The following is a 17,338-nucleotide window of genomic DNA, read 5'->3' on the forward strand; positions in this document are numbered from 1 at the left end:
TGATCTGGCAGACTACATTTTGTAGTGAAGTGAAATAGCGAGGAAGAGGTCAAATATGGGTGTATCCACTCTCTGCGAAAGTCTCCATTATGACCACTGGAGGTCTCCCTCCAAATAAACAAAGAAGAGTTGCGTTTGCATTTGATGTTTCAGTGTTTCAGCATCTACACAACGCTGAACGTGCTTCATTTTTTTTCTTCTCATCGAGGCACCACCTAAAATCGACGCCGCTCCTGTGTGGCCAAGCGCGCTCCGACGCCCTGCGAATTTACTTCAGTTCGTCTGGGCTACTTTCTATGCAAGACTGCTGGAGGATTTTAGGGGTTGATCAGGCGTCGGAGCAAAATAGGTTAAACTTAAATGACCTCCGATCACGAAATGATCAGACAGCGTGTGAAAGCGCTTCTGGACAAACCCGGGAATGGGAACTGTGCCGACTGTGAAGCTGCAGGTAGGCTGGAGGAGTGGAGTCACTCTCAGATGCTGGACATCCAGTTTTAAGAGTCTTCATACATTCTGTGGCAATCCCGACTGAGACACACGAACGTAACTGCTTTAGTTTCTCTTCTCGGACAGTTATAACACCTGTGCGATAGTTGACATAATGAAGATTTTCACACTGATGCAATACGTTTGTGAGTTCTGACAAAAACAACAACAACAACCAATACTCTCAGTCGGAGGTTTTCAGTAGTTTCAGTGTGAAAATGTTTTATTTTATTATTATTATTATTTTTTTTAGTGGCCAAATAGGTGTTTATGTCCGTGGTTGGTTTTCTTCTTCAGCATGCAGACATGTGGTCACACACCCTGAGGAACACACCTAGTTGTTTAACATTAGTCAAATCTGCAGCTTAGTATATGAGAGCAAGCATGCATTTTCAAAAAGGTATTGCTTGTGAAATTTACTTTCACTTATCTACTCTGCAGCCTTCAAGATTCTGTTGTGTGGAAGGCGACAAGCACATGAGAGCATCCTATTAAAATACCAGTAATAAACACGGCTGCAGTTCTCTTGGAGTCCTTTCTTTCAGCTCTAAGTTTTGAACACACTCATACATTTTTAAATATATTTTTAGGCTCTGCGTGCATTACACTTTCTGTGTAGAATGACTTCAGTGTTAGACCGAGAGGGTGTGTCGGCCTGGGACTTGCTAACCACGCGGCAGCATCTTGTCTCAGTGTTACAGATACACGTTTTCGCATGTGCACAGTTTTTAAATTATGCTCGAGGAAGTAATCGAGCTCTTTGTTCTCATGCTCTCTTGCATGTGTGCGGCTTTGCCTTCCTCAGAGACGGTTTAAAGGCTGCTGAATGCTGACACCAATCTTGTTGCCCCAGTTCTGCGGTTGAGTTACAAAATAACCACAGTGGCAGGTGTAATATAGCCTCACACTGGTCAGTGCAATGACGCTAAAAATTAAACTTCGAGATTTATTTGCATCTCCTCACACCTTCACCGTATTATAACCCTGCTCAGCGTCTGTTCTCTGCACTAAATTTAAAAACATTAAGTGCAGCTTGTCATACTGCATGAGTTAAAAAAAGAGAGTGTGTGGTATATATAAAACTCTGTGAAGTTGTTTCTTTCCCTGCTTGTCAACTTTTAAACATTTTAAGCATTCATGTTAAAGGTGAATGTGATGTGTATTTATGTATCTATTCCTACATACAAACGCTTATTAAAAACACGGGGTCTTGATATAAATACTGAAGATTTAGGCTGCCTAAATTTAGGTCCTAGAAACAAGCTTATTGCGCACTAGTAGCTTCCTGTGTATACTATAGTGAGCATATGTGGAAATCTATTTATGCGGTGCGCTGATCATCTGCTTATGTTAAAGACGAAGAGGCAGAATGACCGAGAAACAACAAGAAACAATCAAGCTTTTATCGTTAGCTTGTCTTAATCTTGTTATGCTTCTGCCTGTGCTGATTTCTGTTCTTTCTCAGGCGACATTTGTAACATATTTGTGTTTATTTGAAATCTTAATCAACTACAGCAATGGTTGTTCTATTTGCCTGTGATAACCACTTTTCCCAGTTACTATTTGGAACCATTAGTGTCTGTCAGGAATTCAGTGTGGCAGTTACGTAAGGTAAAATATTTTGTGTTTGTGTGTGGTCATACACCTCTTTATCCTGCATTACAGGCCCAGAGTGGGCATCGTACACACTTGGCGTGTTTGTGTGTCACAGCTGCTCAGGCCTCCATCGAAACATTGCTCAGATCAGCAAGGTCAAATCTCTTATTCTGGATCCCTGGACCCCTTCTGAGTTGGAGGTGAGAAACCCAGTAGGAGATCCTCTAGTAAGAGGGGATCAGCAATCAGGCTTGAAATCACATCTGCACCCATCTCCCTCAAGCATCTATGAGCAGCTATCTTTCTGACTCCCACTCTTCCCCCTGCATCTCTGCTTGAAAAAATAATAAAGGTCATCTATATGAATTGAGCTTGGACTAAAAGAAACGGGCCAGCAGCTGACAGACACAACCAGCTTCTTTGTGTACTTATGCAAAGGCGTGTCTGTGTATACTTCTCTGCGTGCTGAGCAGCGTCCTCAATTTTAAATACGAAGACACAAAAGTGCAGCAGTCAAACTTTGGGCAAAGAGTCAGCCAAACTAACACTGAGCTCCAAACACAGCATTTTATATATCTACAGAAAGCTGTGAACAAAAACAGATATTCCTTATAGAGTCGTGTTTTTTCCCCTCCTCTGCAGTTTATGGACTCTGTTGGTAACAATGCTGCCAAAGCCATATATGAACAGCTAGTTCCTGCTTTTTACTACTGCCCCACCTTCAAGGATTGCACGTAAGTAATCCATCCTCTTTTGTTCCACTTTATGTTTGAGTCACCTCTAAATACGCAGTCATAATGTAAAGAAAGTACACCCTCTTTCACTTCGAATGTTTTACATATCAGTACATAATAAAAAATATTATGTTCCTCAGCAAATCTTGAAATTTGGTAAATACAACCTCAGACAAACTACAGTACACAACATACTGCACTGTGCCATTGCATATTTAACAAAGATTAAGCCAAAATGCAGAAGCCATGTGAAAGTATAACCTTAGGGATTGAGAGGGAAGGTAGCACACAGGTTCTACTAATCAAATGAACTTGATTGATCATCAGTAAGTGTGAGCACCTCAAACAAACAAGTTTTGGCAGCTTGTTGTTCTGGATCATTCAGATATGCATTAACACAATGCCAAAGATGAAAGTCATTTCCAGTGATGTTATAGAAGCAATTGTTGCTGCCCACTAGTCTGGAAAGGGTTATGAGGTCATTTTCCAACAATTTTAAGTCCATCATTCTAAAGTGAGAAAGATTCTTCACAAGTGGAAAACATTGTAAGACCTATTGCCAACCATGTTAAATGTTTAAGTACATGACAGTAGAAAATTAGAAAAACAAAAGAAATATGGCTTCTTTAGAAGGGTCGCCTTCGTGGCTTATGCTTGCAAAGTTGCATCTGAGCATACCAGAAATCTTCCTGAGCAATGCCTTTTGGACAGATGAAACCAAAAGTCAAAAGTCTGGCCATAATGCCAAGAACTATGTTTGGTAAAAAATAAATGCAGCACCTCAGCACAAACACCCCAAACCAACAGTCGAGCACAGTGACAAAGGGGTGATGATGATAATTTTAACACTGGCTAAGGACCAGACTATTTTAATTATGTCTTGATATGTAAAACCTTTAAATTGAAAGGTTTCCTTTTTCTTATTATGACTGAAACATGGATAGGCAGAAAGCAGTGGGATATGACAGAAACTGTATACCTTTTCGTTTTTAGTAATTAGTATTGAAAACTATTAACACTAGTAAATTTCTCTCTATATATACTCTAAATTAATTGTTATTTTATGCAGTAAATATTAGCAATGGTGCCTTTAAGCCTGCAGCTGTTGGGAAAATGGATGTCTTCATTAACAAGTGGTTTTGGTTTGGCAGGATGACATTGATAAGAATGCCCAGTTCCTGTAGTATGAACAGGAAGCAGCAATTCAGCATGAGGGTTTCTTCTTAACTGTTCAGTGATATAAATAACAATTTTGAACAGCACCACAATGACCTGTCATGTCAGAAAGTCTAAACGGGCATGTGTTGTGTTTTGGAGGGGTGACTGATGAGTAAAGAAAATAGGGATGAAAAAGGAAGATCCATTTACTACAGTGAAGAGCTGTACACACAGTAATACCGCAGCAGTTTGAACATACTGAGAAGAATGCTAAAGATGCATACAAGTGCAATTATTATGATTATTATTATTAAGGGAACCAAAAAATACAGAAAATGGAAAAAAGGAGAAGAATATGACGCTAAAGAACATCACACACCATCTAATCGTTATTATGTTTGAAACAGGACAAGGGAGACACAAATGATAATTACAAGATGATGAGGTCGTATTTGATAGATGTTTGCACAAAATGAATCCCCGAGGGTCGGCATCTGCGCAAGTTAATGAGATGTTTACAACAAATTAGCTGAGGCATGAAGTACACATCAAACCCAGGCAAAGCTGAGTGTCTAACAGCCACCGTTCTGCAGGGTCCTGCGGGATCAGTGGATCCGAGCCAAGTACGAGAGGAAGGAGTTTTTGTGTGTGGAAAAGCAGGAACCCTACTCGGCAGGTAAGAATACAACGTACCTCTGCACAGTTATACCCTTTTACATGACCAAGAGAAGAAGTATTTCTGCGTCTTACGCTGCACCACCCATTCAGTGTTGATTGAATCAGCAAGAAAGCGTCATCTATTAACCCAAACAAGGATCGAGGACAGAAAACACCCCACTTTACCACCTCCACTTCAAGTAATAATTCAGGATTTTGGGAATAAAGAAAATAATTGAAGGGCATAAAAACAGAAATTAGATATATCAGGTTAATTGGTGAGATGTTGGCAGGTGCAGTTGTTGCAGGAGGTGCTATGTGACTTGGTAATGGCATCATACTTTCAAAGGGTGTAATAGGAAATAAATAGTCATGGTCCACCAGGCACCATCACCCAGTGCTCATTTACATAGCCCAGCCCAATTAGTCCGCTGTTTAGAGATAGATGGTGTGTCAGCATGGCTTATGTTGCAAAGACATTGAGGGTTTGTCATCAAGTGAAGAAAACGGCCTTTTTCTGCCCTACAGATTTGTCCTTTTTATTCTCGTTTCTCACTAATTACCAAAACACCCTTTTCTCATTTTAGTTTATCTAAACTCAAACTTAATGTGTGAACACTTATCCATGCCTTTTGTGCTGAATCATCTCCCTTTCATAATGGACGTCTGGCTAATTGCCCAATGCAGTCTCATAAGAGACAAAGAAGCACCAGTGTAAACCAGACTCAGTTAATCAATAACGGACGCCTCTGCCACCGACTGGCAATGAGTGTGCAAATGCCAAGACTGGACTATTATGAGTCTGCCTGTTATGACTATCGTGATTTTCGCATGCACAAATGTATGACGCAGCTAAGATTATGATGCGAAGATTATGTAGTGTTTCCAAAATAATTCTCTTATTCAATTCTCTGAATAATATAGACACACCCTCATTAGTGGACATTACATTTAGAGTTCTCATTTCATATCGTCAGTATCATCTGTTGAGTTGCACAATGGCCATGATTGTAAAATGAGGTGCATTGCATTGCATTGCTGAGTGTGTAGCAGAAAATCCCTATGCTGTTTAAATCATGGCATAAAAATTGCTTTTTTTCTACAGTCGTAAGGGCAGTATGCAGTAGATTCAGAACATACCTAAATAAAATAGTAAACAGAAAATGTATTTGAATTGAATCCATGCTAAAAGCAATAAAATGCACTTTAAGATATTTAAAGTAGGTGATATATTTAACACCGATGACAGGAGAAACTTTATTTATATAAAAAAAAACTCCAGTTATTCGATTGTTATCTTTATACATCTTTATTCTTTCTAACCAATGTCTGAACAGTTGGTAACTATTTATTTATATATCGTTTTAAGACCTTTATACACAGTGCATGTGTGGTTTTCACCAAACTCTATTAATCGGTGCCAAAAAGATAGGTGTAGTTGTATTAATGACAATAAATTATTATTTATTTTAATATTTACAACTTGTATTGGATTTTGGACACTGTATGAAATGTTTAGATACAGAATATAAGTGCTGAAAATGGGCAAAAAGTTGAGGCTAATGTGTGAATAGTTAACCCGGCACTCTTTGAGATAAATGATTTAACAGAACGGAGTAATTTGAAGTATTTTTATTGTGATTAGACCTTTTTTTCAGAGCAGGCTGTCTTGTTTTTGAGGGCAATGGGGATCTTGTATTGTGTGTTCATACCTATTCATAGGATCTTATTTAAAAGAGCCACACATAAAGGATAGGCCTACCCCACAATGTTACAATGCTGCTAAGTTCTGAGAAATCCACTCTTCTCTTTAGCAACTACTCAGAGTTGAGCAAAGTCTGAGGAAATGGGAAGCTGTCAGACGTGTGTATATGTTACCCAGATAAGAAATGATGGTCACAAACCATACATACTATCAAGCTTAAAAGACTGCTTCCCCTGGTAACTTCTGTTTGGAAAACAGGAAACAGGGCAAGTTAAATTTTGTTCAACCTGACAGAAAGCAGTTTTTTTTTAAAAAAAAATTGTACATTATATAACACAATACTTTGTTACTCAAAACCACACATTCAGAAGGTGTGTGTGTGCGATTGTGTCTTAGAATTTGTAGTAGAGCAGCATCACAGATGGTAGGTTCACATGCTGTAGTCCACATGATGAGGAAGCAGAATGTGATGGGTAAAATCAACACAGTTCCCTTTTAACTAAGTCGTATGAGGTTGTCACTGGGTGTCTCTGAGGAACCCCGTGCATTTTAAAATTAGCATAAAGCTTAAGATTTGCTCTTGCTGTGCACCAATATACAATCTGAAGTGTATTGTGCATTGTATTGTTAGTGCTGCAGAGTAGATGTGCAAAGTAATCAGGAAGGTTTGTAACTAGTTGCTCTGGTCTCGTGTTAGTCTGGTCAGCTGAACATATTTAAAATGTAGACTGCAGATTTGAGTCTGGGCTAAGATCCTGCCACACATATGGATGTTTGCATGCAGAAACTAAAAGTCATCTCAGTTGCAGGTAGAGAATATAAAGCCCCGTTATCATAGTCTCATGACAGTCAAACTTTGTCTCTCTGTCAATGCTCCCTTGTGTTGTGCTGTGCAGAGGTTTAGAGCATGTGGATATGCGTGCCTGCCGTGGAGGAAGAATGCCCTCTTTTGTGCATGAGCATTGTATACAACAGCGCACATAGATTTTATGCCAAAACATCCAGTATTCATCTGTGCAGGATCTGGAGAGAGACAGACACTGCCATCTGAAACTCCCTTTGCTCTTCCAAGTGTTTGCAAATCTTTAACTTTCTGTTATCTCAGTGAATCATTTCTCTTCTTCTCCTCCGTTCTGTCATTGTGGAAGGTTTGACCCCATCCCAGAGGTGGAAGAAAACAGGTTCAGGTTCATAAATTATTGATGAAGCTATTGCTCAGCCACAGCAATAGGTTCTATTTGTGACTCAAAATGCATATTTAAGTAGGAAAGTGAAGAAAAATGCAGGTGTACCATAATTCTAGATACATTTGCCCCGGAAAGCAGTGCTGTATAATTTTCTGGCACATCCTCCTCTTATTTTGAAGCCTCTGGCCTCTATAGCAATGTATTTAACCTCATGCAGCAGCAGCAATTAACTAAGATGCTTTTTTTTGGTACAGTTTCTTGCGGGGGAAGTAGTTTTCGTTGTTTCTGACGAATCAATGTAATATATTACTAGGAACACATGCAGCTATTCATATCCAGTCAGATTTCCATTTAATTTTGATTAAGACCATTTGCTTACGTAGTATGCACCCTTAAACACTTGGCTGCCTAATTAGCCTTTTGAGTGCTACATGTAAAAATGGGGAAACTTTGTAGTTCACGTGTGACTATGGCGATTGCGTTGTAGCATCACAGTGTTGGTAGAGTAACTGCTGAGGAACAATACCCAAGTGTTTTTTGATTTCATATCAACTTCAGCATCAGGATCTAGCTCTCTGTTATTTGGGTGCATTTTATATTTCCTTAGTGTTTCAGTTTTAATTGTCTGTATGAGAATAATGTTATTACGGTTTTGTGTGTGGCCATGGTCAAGAATAGGACCATCTAAAACTGTGTGTGTGTCTATGTGTTTGTGGGGAGGAGAGAATAGTTGAATGATTGACATGATTATTTAGGTATGACTAAAAATAAGTGGAGTCATTCACTGCTCCCGATTGTTCTGTTACAGCTATAAAACAAACGTGCTTAGTGTGTGTGCTAGCATATTTGTTTCAGTCATTTTCAGGCTTGTAGATCAGTAGAAGCTTAATTATTTATGTATAGTAAAAGCCATTACTGAGGTTCTTAGAACAGTGGTCACAAATACTAAAAGGGTACACACACAAGCACAAGGTCATCAGTATGTCTTTCAGTGGCCTCCACCAATGTTGTTACTGGTTACTGGTTAGCTCTTCAAGGGATTGTGTAATAGGTGTTCAGTGCACTCACAGTTCACCGGATGAGTAACCACAAGACGGGGTTGTGCAATAATATAACTTATGTTTTCTTTAGCATTTGGATTAGTTTAAACGTATTTAGCAAGACAATGTGGGTTTAGGGATTTCCGTACTTGCTTTCTGGAATTAAAGTGTCAGCTATGAGTGTAAGGCGGCATGAGTCATATATTATTTTTTTTAATGGCAAGTGGATATAAAAGCTTTGTGTATTGCGCAATTGCTGCAACTCTTCAGGACAATTTCTGTCTAAATATATCAAAATAGTAGGAGTTAACTGGCAAAGCAAAATAAACCATATAATTTTAGATTTTATTTGAAACATAGCATGAACATAAGCGATGGGACCTGAACACTCATCAGAGGGTCAGAAACAAAGGTCCAAAACAAATGCCAATGCTATAGTATATGCAGAGAGGCTATCATTGTTTTATAATGTATATGGATCAGCCTTAAAAGTGACAGTTATCTTCTTGCTCTAAATCACCCAGTGCACATTTATCTATCTGATTATCAAGTTAATAACAGTTTGTTTATTTGTGGACATTTCTTTGATGTGTGTCTGAGATTTTCAGCATTAATAAAAGTTCTTTTGCTTTCACCCCCAACCTGTGTTTCTCTCCTCCTGGCAGGCTACAGAGAAGGGTTTCTGTGGAAACGTGGCAGAGACAATGGACAATACCTGAGCCGAAAATTTATTCTGTCCGAGCGAGAGGGCGTGCTTAAATACTTTAACAAGCATGACGTGAGTTCTGTCTGTTTTGCTTACACTCTGTCACTTCATACATGTCCTGATTTTTCTCTTTGTAATATATGAAGTTGTATAAATAAGGAGCCTGTGTGTTTTGGCAAATGTGGTTATCTCCTAGTCTACAATTGGTTAATAATGTGCAAAAACAGCCTTGATAATGGCGAGAATGTTTAACAAAAAGTCTTTACTTTCTGCAGGCCAAAGAGCCTAAAGCGATTATGAAGATCAATACTTTGAATGCCACTTTCCAGCCATCCAAAATGGGCACTGCCCATGGCCTGCAGATAACCTACTTAAAGGACAACAGCACTAGGAATGTCTTTGTTTACCACGAGGATGGAAAGGTGAGCTGACACGCCCCGTTTGGTGTTTCAGATGGGAAATCGTGAGCTTGGGAACGTTAATGTGTCCCTCTAGAGGAAAAGGTTGGCAATTACAATTCAATATGTAACAAATTAATTTTGGTAAGAGCTTCACAGGGATCAGTCTACATGGTATACTGTTTAATTAAAAATAGTTACCAATATATTTCCCAATAGCTTAGTTTCTTAGTTTCAGAGGGTTTTCTTACAAAGCATTTTTAAGAAGTTACCTTGTTGGTGGAGTTAATTGGGGATGGGACCAATGGTTTAAATGACATGATAATGTGTAACTTAGCCATTATACTTCCTTATGTCCTTCTCTAAAGGAAATAGTGGACTGGTTCAATGCCATCAGAGCAGCTCGATTGCGCTACCTGCAGGTGGCTTTTCCTCTAGCTCTAAACTCTGAGGTGAGTAAGTAAGTAAGTGCTCTCACGTATGGGCTCCTGCATGAAGGCAGCTACAACTAAGGTGGCTGAAGACAAGTTTTTCCTTTTCTTTTGAACTTGTCATTATGAAGGTAATATTGCACACAATAATGGCATCTTTTGTACTTCAGTCTGGTTGCTGTACTCATGATTTAAGCTTAATTTAAACCTTTTGCAGGAGTTTTTAACTTCAGTACAGCTCGGTAAACTGTATTCATTTCTAAAATGTCAAATTCAATTCAATTCAGTTTTATTTATATACAACACTAAATCACAGCAACTTCTCAATGTGGTTTAACTGCAAACCAGTAGTCAGTTTAATATAAGCATGCGCACATATACAGTTAAAAAAGAAACAAACAACAAATCAAATGTTTTCCTGAAATTATTGAGTATGTTTCTTTTTCTTTGTGCAGCTGCTGCCAAAGGTAACCAGAAACTACCTAAAAGAGGGCTACATGGAGAAGACTGGTCCAAAGGTGATTTTGTTTTGTGTAGATAAATTGCTGATCATATATCACAGGAGAAAAATAAAAGAAAAAAAATCACAGCGATGCCGTCAAGATGACTTCGATGTCTTGTTTTCTGTCCTGCAGCACACAGAGGGCTTCAAGAAGAGGTGGTTTACGATGGATGACAGGAGGCTCATGTATTTCAAGGATCCACTGGTAGTAAAGTTTCACCAGTAAAACATATGAAAAGAATTTTAATTACAAACTGTGACCAGCAGATGGTGCTGTGATGTTTCTCTACAGTCAATTCTTTTTTTTAAGAGACCATGACCCAGAATTTGTGCAAGTAGCCTTTAGCACAGCGCCTTTGATTTTATTCACAAGTTTTTGTGTGTTTTTATACTTTAATGAAGCAATTTCCATATCCATTAACTCTTCTGAATTTAAGTTTGATTCAGGTACATAAAACTACATTACATACATTAAAACTGCTTCTCTCTCTGCTTGTAGGATGCCTATGCACGTGGTGAGGTCTTCATCGGTAGTCAGGAAAATGGCTACATTGTGCTTCCCAACCTCCCTTCCACTATCCAGGGTTACCATTGGCCATTTGGAATAACAATAGTGACCCCAGATAGGAAGTTCCTCTTTGCATGTGAGACCGAAGTGGAGCAGAAAGAATGGATCACTGCTTTCCTTACAGTTATTAACAGACCAATGCTGCCTCAGGAGTATGCAGGTTAAAATAAAAAAAAGTTACAAAACACATACAGTGCTGTGCAAAAGTCTCGAGCCACCCCTCATTTTTTTTTATATTTTGCTAGGAAATGTGCAAAGATACAAAGAAGTGCTGTACAAATAGTTATCAGGAATTGTTCTCAATGCTTCTTTAGGGATGTTCAAAGCTTTTGGCTTTTGTTCCATTCTTTGTTGAGATGGTCTCACACTGATTCAGTAACGTTGACCTCCGGGCTCTGGGGAGGCCAATCCATGACTGATACTGTCCCATTGTGTGTTTTCTATCAAAGGTATGCTTTTACTGCACTTGCAGTGAAAAATGAAGCTGCTGCCAATCTGACAATTTCTAGATAGTATTGCACAGTGGATCAAAATCAGATGGTACTTTTCTGTGTTCATAATTCCATCGTCCATCCATCCAAACATCCTCTTCTGCTCATCCTTATTAGGGTTGTGGGTGGACTGGAGCAGGTATAGGGCAAGAGTCAGGGTACACCCTGGATAGATTGCCAATCTGATGCAAGGCTCATATTTCCACCAATTTTGACAAAATCCGAAACACGACTGGCTGAAAACCACGACAGAGCTTGGTTGTAGAAACTTACACTGTTGTGTACACTTTTTAGCTCAAAGCTCTTTGGGAATCACCTTATTAGTACATAAATACTATTTTGTACCTGTCAAACGGTGTTATCTTTGGCATTTGTTAAGATTCAACAAAAGAAATGGTAACAAATTTTAAATTGGTTCTAGTCTGTTATGTGCAGAGACAGCACCGGCTCATGTCCTAAATGCCTTATAATGCTTGAAAGAGTAACAGGTTAGTCTCGAATGGTTTAGCAAAACAAAACATAAGATATTCTTCAGGTCAAGAACAAGACCTGGACTTAAAATGAGTGAAAAAGCAGCTGATGTCAAAAGAAAATCTTTAGAATATCTTTAGAAAGAATGAAACAAAGTCGGGTCCTTGGAAGCAAAATATAAAGAAATAAGGAGTGGCTCAAGACTTTTGCACATTACTGTAAATCGTTTTTTAATACATAGAAGAACGTGCCACTATTTTGTTCACTCATGTGGCTCTATTTTCTTTCTCCTTTTCTACAGTGGAGGCATATTTTAAGCACAAACCGTGATGAGGACGAAGAACTTGGTGCAGGGTGAGGAATATAGAAACTGCCACTGGAAGAAGAAAAAAACCTTGACATCTTATAATAGAAGCACTTACGAAAACTGAAGGCTCACATAGAAACGAGCCTCACGGTGACACAGCTTTGATTATTTGTCATTCCAGCAGTTACCCTTTTGTCTCTGCCTGTCGTCTTCGTCAGCCTCACCTGCATGATGTGCCAGACACGTTTCGTGGGGAGCCATGAATGTTAGCTAACTCATCTGCTATGTGGTCTGACTTACTTTCATACTTGAAACAGGACAGTCACACTGAATGTGCAGAAGTATGTGTGTGTGTCTGTATACTTTGAGTAAGAACTGTTGCTGCTCGCGAGATTTCAGTGTAGTGTTCTGTTATCAGTAACAAGATTACATTTCAGATGTATGAATTGCAAACTTCTGACCAATTATATGCAGACCAAAACAGATTTATCTGACATAAAACTGCATGTCAACATCATTAAGGTGGTATACATACATTATTTTATATTAGACTCTCTGTAAAATTATGTGTAATTCTGAATGTATTTATTTTTTTTTAACTGTCTAATTTTCTATGTGCCACACAGGTAGAATAAACAATTTTGCTTTTTTTTGTTAGCACAGATGTAATCAATGTAACAACTAAGTACTGCCTAGCCTTACTGCTTCTTCTATTTTATACAACTATTTAAATATTTCCTTTATGTCATGAGTTATTATCCAGCAGAGGGAGACATAGGAAAGCCTTTAGACTAAAAAAGGCTCCAGCGGCTTAACTTCATCAAACCAGTGATTGCTGGTCTACACTTTAAGTGATTTGTGAAAGCAGCCCTGGGAGAAAGCACAAGGAGGTTTGAGCAGTACTTTCATTGTACTGTCGCACAATTTGTTCAAACCTGAAGAGCTGACATCAATCAGTGTGAACACGCACATGCTCTCTGCTGCACTCAGTGATCTGTAATTGCATGCTTTGTATTGTGTAACTGTCCAAGAAGAGAATTTGTGCAAGAGAATCTGAAATATGATGTATACATATTTTTTTTATTTTAGTTTTAAGTTACAAGAAAGAAGTTACACACTGAAAGGTAGTAAACCAAATAAACAATACTCTTAACTTCAAGGCTAAAAAAAAGAAACATGGGCATGTACAGTAAGTGCAGTATAGCATGTGGTTTCTGTGACTGAGATGGAGTCTTTCTAAGCAACAGTATATAAAATGACATCTGTGATTCTTATATTAATTATAAGTTAAATACTGTTAACCGATTAAAGGTGACATACTGCTCAAAATGTTAAGAAAACATGGCACTATATACCCAATTTATATACGAATGTACAGAAAACACATACATGCAGTACTGTGCAAAGGTTTTGAGTCATCGGTCATTTCCTTTTATTCTACTTCCAAAGACCCAGACTTTCTTGTTTTAAGGTGGTCTTGAGGATTAGTTCTCCAGGTTTTCTGTTATTGTTTTCTGGAGATTGGCTGCATTTTCACCCATTTTCAGTCCAACTCTTGTACCTGACATCACAAAATAACGTTTTGTTGCTTTTTGCTATAAAAAATGATTTAAATTATTGGAGCATTTAAAAAGGCACAAACTAAAATACAATTTAAAAATTGTATCTTTAGCTTCGATGTTACTGTTGCAAAAACACATCAGTTGTTCCCATTTCTTTAGTTGAATCCAAAAATGCCAAAGATAAACAAAGATGGGCATAAAAATATTATTTTTGCATCAACAAGATTGAGTTGATTTCTCAAGCGCTATAGCTGAAAACCTAGCATATCTCAGTATAGTGTGCAGATGTCCTTAAAAATACTGAGGAAACTGGACAAGTAGAAGAAGAAGCAGATGAACAGTATTTGTAGGTCAGGGTGGTGATATCGTATTATATAACAAATGGACTGAAAATCAGGTTTGAAGTGATGAATGCAAATTTGAAATTTTTGGTTAAATTGATTAATATGTGTTAAGGAGGTCAAGAGATAACAGTGAGCACCTACAGCCAAGTGTAAAACATGGTGGAGGCTCTGTCATTGTCTGATGCTGCATATAAGTCAGGGGTGTTGGCTTCAAGTTTTAGCATGGAAATGATCCCAAACACACTGCCAAGACTGGAGGTCAACTTTACTGAAGCAGTGAGGGATCATCTTGACAAAAAACAGAACAAAAGGCATCCAACATCCAAAGAAGAGCTTCAAATGTCCTTCAAGACCGCTAAAGAACTATTCCCAATGATTATCTGAAGAGATTTCAAGCTTGTTAGAATTCTATGATCTCTGTGTTTGACTTGTATACAGTATTTCAATGTATGTTTGCACGTTTCGATAAATCACTGCAGCTATTTCCCTGCAAAATATAAAGAAATGAGAGGTGGCTCAAAACTCAGCATTTAAATACACTGTCATGATTTGCATGGATTACAAAAAACAAAAAAGAAACAAACAGAGAAATAAAATTAAAAAAAATTACATGTTTCATGTACAATACTTCAGTTCTCTATAGCTCTTTATTTCTCACTTCACTCCCATGCTCTTATTCCTATCTAAAGTGCTGTTCTCTTCTATCCAAACTATTTTACATGCAGAAAAAAATGTAGTATTTACACCATAATGACCAAAAAAGCCCCCGTTTTATATTCCTGTATATTGCATACAGTGTGTTTGACTATCTGTTTTTAATAATTTAAGAAAAAATACAGATCAGGAACAGTGGTCGCATTACAGCTCTTCAAAACTCAAATGTCTAAATTTGTTTAAACATTATATTAATATGGATTCATATCTGAATGCTGTTAATGCTCATTGTATCCAAAATAGCGACACCCATTTGCTTTTATTAGATTTTTGTGTTAATACAAATCCCCCCCACCCCCAAATCCACAGCTGAAACACTTAGACTAAATGTATGCTGGTGAGCTAACCCGGCTCCAGGGAGCCTGTTGAATCATTGATTTGACCACAAACTGTACAGAGGACACTTCACTACACATTTACTATTTGAACATTCATCCGTAACATCCGAAGAAAATGACAGTTACATCTAACACATTAATTATATGCAGAAATTAAAGTGCTTTAAAAACATGCATTTTATCTCTGCAACAAACAAAACAAAGAAGACCCTTCAAAATAAAAGAAGGACACCAGGCAATGGTGAAGATAATTGTGTAGCTGCAGTTGAAACAGGGTAATAACTGAGGTGTGCCATCTTTGCCTTTTGCCAATTATAACCTTAGGCTACATTTACAGCTACAGAAGGAGATGGGTGGGGAAAAGCAAGACGCACATACACATGATGCAGGAAGGTAATGAGACTAGTGAGGACAACAGAGTGAGATTGTGTGCACTGACACAAAGACGTCTGAAAATGGACGAGTAGAAGGTCGAACGGGTTTATACCTCGTTGGAGCTGACTCCTCCTTTCTGATCACACCAGATATGAACACGTACAGTATGGAAATAAGTGGCACACATACACACACACACAGAGCCAAAGAGTGACTGGGGCAGGCTTTTAAGACCGGCAGCAGCCAGTACCCTTCATTTCCTTGTTCACGTACTCATGGAGCTTAAACTTCTCATTGGGATCCTTCATGGACCTGTGCTTCAGCTCCCTAAGGAAAAGGAAGAGGATATTGAGGTAAAGGACTTTCACACACATTAACCTATTTTTGAAAATCCTGTGTTAGTTGACTGGATTGGCTGTCAGTCAACTAACACAGGAGAATCACATGCATACCTATGGACAAATTAGAAAATGCTCAGACTGAAATACTAAAACTGGACTGTGAGAGAAAGCCCATACAGAAAAGGGGAGAACAAGCAGAAGTCAGAGGTAGAAGTTTGAAGCCAAAAATTTAATATTGTGTAACCACCTGACTTTCTGCCATCATTTTAGCCAAATAAATACATAAATAAACACTAGTAAGGGAAAACTATTATTTAAATCTGTACTTGAGATCTTTATTGAAACATTTGCAACTTCAAGGAAGCATTTACACAAGTAACAAATCTTTTTGACTCCACATTGATGTCCATGTTTATATGAAAATACTAAACATTTTAAATTAAAAACCACATTTTATATTCATACATCCTTTATATAATCCCTGACACTTGCAAAGAGAAATATACTTACTTGGCCACAGCAGTGAAAGCCAGCTCTACGTTGAGGCCTGACCTGGCGCTGGTCTCCATGAAGGGAACTCCGAATTCCTGCAGAGCCAAAGCAATGAATCTTAATGCAAAGTGCTTTTTTTTGTGCTCTCTGTGATGTTTGTACTAAAACTTAGAAAAATCCCCAATGTTCCTACCTCAAAAAAATAATCTTTTCTTTCTTAATTTTTTAAGAAGCAGCTTTGAGCAGAGGAGCTCAAGACACTGGAGAAAGATGTTTACAGTCATAATAAACTGCAAACCTGTCCATTAATCTGTTTTCCATTTATGGCAAACATTCAGCCATGTGCTGCATTGAAACATTGCTGAGGTCTGAACTTCCTAAATTTTCATTTGTGATTTGATGCAAAACTTCTGTTCCACCATATCCCAAAGGTGCTCTATTGGATTGAGATCTGGTGACTTTCGAAGACATTTGAGCACAGTGAACTCATTGTCATGTTCCAAAAACCAAACAAAAAAAACTAGGAAATATTTTTCCAATCTTCTGCTGTCCAATTTTGGTCAGCCTGTAAAATTTGTAGCCTCAGTTTCCCATTCCGAGTGTAGCCCATCTACTTCAAATTTCGCAATGCCGTCCATTCAGAGATTCTGTTCCGCATACCTTGGTTTTAACAAGTGTTTTTTTTCAGTTACTGTTGCCTTCCTATCAGCTCCAAGCAGTCTGGCCATTCTT

General features: G+C 38.2%; 2 protein-coding genes across 3 annotated transcripts in view; one reads left to right on the top strand and one right to left on the bottom strand.

The window, feature by feature from the left end:
• The first annotated feature begins 138 nt into the window (after window positions 1-138).
• Window positions 139-15,224, top strand: LOC134626248 (arf-GAP with dual PH domain-containing protein 1-like). Of its 2 annotated transcripts, XM_063471882.1 has the most exons (11): window positions 139-451; window positions 2,155-2,285; window positions 2,728-2,819; window positions 4,571-4,653; window positions 9,232-9,344; window positions 9,548-9,694; window positions 10,039-10,122; window positions 10,557-10,619; window positions 10,737-10,808; window positions 11,103-11,331; window positions 12,435-15,224. In XM_063471882.1, the coding sequence occupies exons 1-11, from the start codon at window positions 361-363 to the stop codon at window positions 12,461-12,463; spliced, it is 1,134 nt and encodes a 377-aa protein (XP_063327952.1). In that variant the 5' UTR covers window positions 139-360; the 3' UTR covers window positions 12,464-15,224. The 2 variants fall into 2 exon arrangements, with proteins under 2 accessions (XP_063327952.1, XP_063327953.1); XM_063471883.1 differs by lacking the exon at window positions 2,155-2,285.
• A 131-nt stretch (window positions 15,225-15,355) lies between these two features.
• LOC134626249 (ras-related protein Rab-26-like) overlaps window positions 15,356-17,338 on the bottom strand; it is a 56,102-nt gene continuing 54,119 nt past the window's right edge. Inside the window, exons 8-9 of the mRNA XM_063471884.1 lie at window positions 16,625-16,701; window positions 15,356-16,100 (exon numbers count right to left, since the gene is read on the bottom strand). Coding sequence (XP_063327954.1) covers window positions 16,001-16,100; window positions 16,625-16,701 — 177 coding nt within the window. The 3' untranslated portion in view covers window positions 15,356-16,000. The remainder of the gene's footprint in view (window positions 16,101-16,624; window positions 16,702-17,338) is intronic.

Source organism: Pelmatolapia mariae, linkage group LG4, assembly GCF_036321145.2.
Source record: "Pelmatolapia mariae isolate MD_Pm_ZW linkage group LG4, Pm_UMD_F_2, whole genome shotgun sequence".
In the NCBI taxonomy this organism is placed as follows: Eukaryota; Metazoa; Chordata; class Actinopteri; order Cichliformes; family Cichlidae; genus Pelmatolapia; species Pelmatolapia mariae.